Source organism: Lycium barbarum, chromosome 6, assembly GCF_019175385.1.
Source record: "Lycium barbarum isolate Lr01 chromosome 6, ASM1917538v2, whole genome shotgun sequence".
NCBI lineage: Eukaryota > Viridiplantae > Streptophyta > Magnoliopsida > Solanales > Solanaceae > Lycium > Lycium barbarum.
This window is the reverse complement of record NC_083342.1, coordinates 88,991,455-88,997,098: the sequence shown is the minus strand read 5'-3', so window position 1 is coordinate 88,997,098 and position 5,644 is coordinate 88,991,455. Positions and strand designations below refer to the sequence as shown.

General features: G+C 43.8%; 1 protein-coding gene across 1 annotated transcript; it reads right to left on the bottom strand.

Moving 5' to 3' along the window:
* Positions 1-293: 293 nt before the first annotated feature.
* LOC132644170 (uncharacterized) lies at positions 294-2,411 on the bottom strand. Its single transcript, XM_060360750.1, has 6 exons — positions 2,382-2,411; positions 2,038-2,271; positions 1,385-1,579; positions 1,070-1,282; positions 816-989; positions 294-347 (listed from the first exon to the last, which is right to left on the bottom strand). Exons 1-6 carry the CDS (start codon positions 2,409-2,411, stop codon positions 294-296), a joined length of 900 nt encoding a protein of 299 aa, XP_060216733.1.
* Positions 2,412-5,644: the final 3,233 nt, after the last annotated feature.

Genomic DNA, 5,644 nt, shown 5'->3' with positions numbered 1-5,644 from the left:
AAATAAATAAAATAACCACAAAGAAGTAAAAGGGAACTTACCCAATGAAGAAATCACTCCCAAGCTCTGTAAATCGCCTCTGGAAGCTCTTAGGGTTTTAATTTGGTGAATGAATGAAGAATGGTTCGAATTGAGAATTGAAAGGGGAATCTTTTCGGCGATCCCCGCTTCCGCTTTCGCGCTCTCGCCTCAGCAGAAGTTTCATTAAATACGTCATTTCTCACGTCTGTGGGCCAGGCCCCATGTGGGCGGACTCGCAGACGCGGGACACCAGAAACCAAAAAATCTGGTTTTCACCAAGTTCCATCCCAAATCCCGACATCCACACGAGACCTCCAGGGCATAAACTGAACATACAAACACAAGTAAAAACATTCTACAAACTCAACCGTGGCGTCAAAATTCCCAACGGAGGTCACCTTGACTCGGTCAACCCCTAAATGGCCAAAACCAAGTTTCCAACTCAAGGTACAAAATGCTCCGGAATGCCTTGGGAATCAAACCAACCATCCCACCAAGTCATAATCGACCCTCCGAACCTCATGGAATTCACGAAATTCTAAAAAAGGTCTGTTTATCCAAAAGTCAACTATTGGTCAAACATTTTTCACTTTAACGTCCTAACTTCCGCAAATCTTATAAATTCTCGCCTGATGACCTCAGAAATCGTGTCACACATCCCCGCGGGTCAAAATCACGCTAATAGGGCTAGCTAAAGTTTAAATGAGGGTCAAAGTGTCAAAACGCACGTAACGACCAAATTAAGCAATTGTTCGTCCTCGAACGGAAAAGAAAAGGAACTAAGAGAAAGGTACCTGAGTCGGTGAAAAGCTGGGATATCTCTCTCGCATATCAGCCTCGATCTCCCAAGTAGCCTTCTCAACTGGACGGTGCTTCCATTGCTCCTTGACTGAAGCAATCCCTTTAGACCTTAACTTTCTCACGTGCCGATCCAAAATCGCTATCGGTTCTTCCTCGAAGGACAAATTCTGATCGAATAACACCCAATCCCATGAATGATATAAAAACCGTCTGAATGGTACTTCTTTAATATGAAAACATGGAATACCGGATGAACACCTGACAGACCCGATGGAAAATCCAACTTGTAAGCCACCTCACCAACACGACGGAGAATCTCGAAGGGACTAATAAACCTTGGGCTCAACTTGCCTTCTTCCCAAATCGCATTACACCCTTCATGGGTGAAACCTTGAGCAGAAATTGGTCGCCAACCATAAAATCGAGACCCTGTACCTTCCAGCCTGCATACTTCTTTTGCCTACTCTGAGATGCCAGAAGCTTTTCTTGAATCAGCTTTACCTTGTCCAAGGACTCTCTCAACAAATCTGTACCCTAAGGCCTCACCTCGAAAGCATCAAACCACCCCCATCGGAGAACAACATCTCTTACAATATAAAGCCTCGAACGGTGCCATGTCGATACTTGAGTGATAACTGTTATTGTACTCAAACTCTGCCAACGATAAGAATTGGTCCCAATGACCACCAAAGTCGATAGCACAAGCCCTCAACATGTCCTTAAGCACCTGAATAGTCCTCTCGGATAGACCATCAGTCTGTGTATGAAACATGGTGCTAAGATCCAACTAAGTACCAAACTCCTGCTGCAAGCTCCTCCAAAAATAAGAAGGAAATTGAGTGCCTCTATCTTAGATGATGGAAATTGGCACCCCATGCAATCGAATAATCTCTATAATATAAATTTGCGCTAACTTCTCTGCACTATAAGTCATCTAAATCGGTATGAAGTGTGCAGATTGAGTCATCCTATCAAATATAACCCAAATCGAATCAAACTTGCCCAAGGTCTTCGGAAGACCAACCACGAAATCCACAGCAATTCTCTCCCATTTCTACTTGAGAATGGGTATCCTTTGAAGTACACCACCTACTCTCTAGTGCTCATACTTAACTTGTTGGACATTCAAACACTGAGAGACGAAATCCACGATGTCCCCCTTCATCCTACTCCACCAATAGTGTTACCTCAAATCACTATACATCTTTGTCGCACCGCATGAATAGAATATCTGGAACTGTAAGCCTTTCCTAATATCAAACGAATCAATACGCCCATATGAGGAACGCAAATGCGCCCCTTAATTCTCAAGACACCCTCGCTATCAAGCATGGCCTTCTTGGCCTCGCCAATCAACACCTTATCTCGTATCTTACACAACTTCACATCATCAAACTGCTGGACCTTAATCTGCTCCAAGAGACGACTCGCCTCAACACAAGCCAGAACCTTGCCAGGTTTCGAAATATCCAATCACACAAAGCTATTACCCAAAGTCTGAACCTCTATTGCTAAAGGACGTTCCTCAATAACCATACGGGCTAAGCTACCATACTCACCGCCTTTCGGCTCAACGCATCAGGTACCATATTTGCCTTGCCCTGATGGTAAAGAATGGTGATATCATAATCCTTAAGCAACTCTATCCATCTACACTGTCTCGAAATAAGATTCTTTTGATTGAACATATGCTGAAGACTGCGGGGATCGGTAAATACCTCATAATGGATCCTATACAAATAATGCCTCCAAATCTTCAACGCGGAGACTACCACCACTAACTCTAAGTCATGACTGGGGTAGTTCTTCTCATGAACCTTCAATTGCCTCGAAGCATACGCGATTACCTTACCCTCTTGCATCAACACACCACCCAAACCCGATGCGAGATGTATCACAACATACGGTGAAGTCCTTAACCTCTACAGGTAATGCCAAAATGTGGAAGTCAACAAAGCCTTGAGCTTTTGGAAGCTCTCTTCTCACTCGTCGAATCACTGGAGAGGAACATTTTTCTGAGTCAACCGGGTCGAATGCGAAGCAATTGAAGAAAGCCCTTTCACAAACCAGCGATAATAGCTCGCAAGGCCCACGAAACTACGAATCTTAGTAACTGAGGTAGGCCTCTCCCAATCCCTAATAGCATCGATCTTTTTGGGATCAACTATAATCCCGTCCTTAGACACAACATGGCCCAGAAATGCCACAGAACTGAGCCAAAACTCATACTTTCAACACTATATACTTTCAGAATATAACTTTTTTTCTTTCAATAGACCAAGCACAATCCTCAAGTGTTTCTCATGCTCTTCCTTACTTCGAGAATAAAACGAGATGTTATCGATGAACACAATCATGAATGAATCCAAATACGGCTTGAACATCCCATTCATCAAAATCCATGAACGCTGCAGGGGCATTTTAAGCACGAATAACATAACCAGAAACTCATAATGATCATAACAAGTCCTGAAGGTTGTCTTTGGAATATCCTCCGCTCAGATCTTTAACTGAGATACTCTGACCTCAAGTCGATCTTAGAGAAGATCGACGCACCCTGAAGCTGATCGAATAAGTCATCTATGCGGGCTATCGGATACTTATTCTGAATAGTAACCTTGTTCAATTGCCGTTAATCCATACACATCCGCATAAAACCATCTTTCTTCTTCACAAATAGCATGGGAGTACCCCAAGAGGACACACTGGGATGAATGAACCCCTTGCTCAGCAAATCCTGCAACTGTTCCTTCAACTCTCTCAACTTGGCTGGAGCCATACGGTAAGGTGGAATAGAAATAGGCCGAGTGCCTCACCCTGGTGAGTCATGCCTAACGGGCCATCTTGTCGCCAGCCTCACCCTGTGTTTCGAGCCTAGCAGACTCCGTCCTCATAGCATGATCTACCACAGACTATAATGAAGACCCTATCACAACCAGTTGAAGACAAGACAAGTACAACTGGAGTATCAATCCCCTGACAAACCTCCTAACCCTCTCGGTCTCAGTACGAATCAACTAAACAACATAACGAGCCAGGGAAAGGAATCGAGCCTCGTACTCAGCAACAGACAAACCCCTCTGCTCCAGGTTGTTTAAATTGTCTCTCTTCATATCCCTAAGAGTGAGGGGGGCGTACTTCTGCAAGAACGCTTGATGAAACTAAACCCAAGACAACAAAGGCGACCCAACTGGCCGACACTCGACAAAAGACCTCCGCCACACCTTAAAATCACCTCGAAACTGATAAGATACATAATCCACCCCATGCAAATCAACAATACCTATCTTATACAACCTCTCATGACTTTCAACTATAAAACCCATAGGCATCCTCAGATGCAGTACCAAAAACTTCAGCGACTCTATCTTAATAAATCTAGAAAACATCTTCTTATCTACAACAGTCATAGCTGGGCCGACAACAAGCCTAGGAGTACCTGCAGGTGACGGGATCTCGTCGATACGTGGAGACATGGCAGCAGCAGGCTGTATCCCCTGAGTCTGGCCCTACTCGGGAGTCTGTGCTCCCACTCTAGTCTGTGACCCTCCGGGAGTGGTTGGATAGCTAATCACCGCATGCATCCTATCAATATAGTGCAGAATACGGACCATAGTGTCCTGAAGCACCGGAGTAAAAATCACCTCGGGCTGAGTGTGAGCTGGTCCAAGCTCTTCCTCATCTGCAGGCTCGTGCTCAGGATGATGCTCTGGCTCAGTTGATAGGGATCTAGCACGTCTCTGACCAACTGCAGGGGCCCTTCCCCTAGATGGTGCTGCAACACGACCCCTGCCTCTCGCTCGGCCTCGTCCTCATGCTTCGACTCCAGCGGTAGACACGAGCACCTCATCCCTCGCGATATTAGCATGGGTCCTCACCATCTGTGAGAGAGTAGAAGTAAAATTAGATACTAATTAGAACATCCTAGATACCAATTTGAATAAAGTAGCACGAAAAAATGAAAGAATTGAAGTTTCCTAAATGTCTTATAGCCTCTAGCAGATAAGTACAGAGCTCATCGTACCAATTCGAAAGACTCTACTAGACATGCTCTTGTACTTATAAGATCGGGTAACCTAGGGTTCTGATACCAACTTGTCACGACCAAACTCGTGAGTTGAGCGGGCACCCACGCTAACCCCTTTGGTGGGTGAAACCTTCCCTTAATCAACATTCATTTTAAGCGTATCAATAAGAAATAGAAGTATAGAAGCAGTCTTAATATATATAAATACTAGTAAGGGCGAAATAGTACTACAAATGTCCCAAAATCTGGACTAAGTACTACACAAGAGCTACTACAAATCTATTATAAGTCTGAATAAGAGAAATACATAAATGTCTGAAATGCTGTCTCGAAACAAATGACAGCTAACATAAAAAAAGAGTTTACCGAGCTGCGGATTTGGAACATGGCTCACCCTGGAAACTCGCACTGAAAGCCTCAAGAATCACTCTCGAGGTGCTGATGTAGATTCGGTAGCAAACTCTGCACTAAGGAAGGAGTACAACAAGGTCGTATCAGTACAAACACTATATATTGATAGATATCATAGATCGACAACAATCAGTTCACATATATGGAGAAAGAATCAACAAGTAGACATGTAAGCAACAAGTATGTTGATGAAACAATCAACAATGAAATCATCTCAATATTAATACGAAGTACAACTCTGTCACGACCCAACCCCGTAGGCCGTGTCTAGTGCCCGAGTTGGACACTCATATCACCTGTTAACTATAATCATCTACAGCTAGCATATCGAGAACTTATTTGTATAAAAAGGCAAGACGTTATTTTAAAGTTGTCACATATATG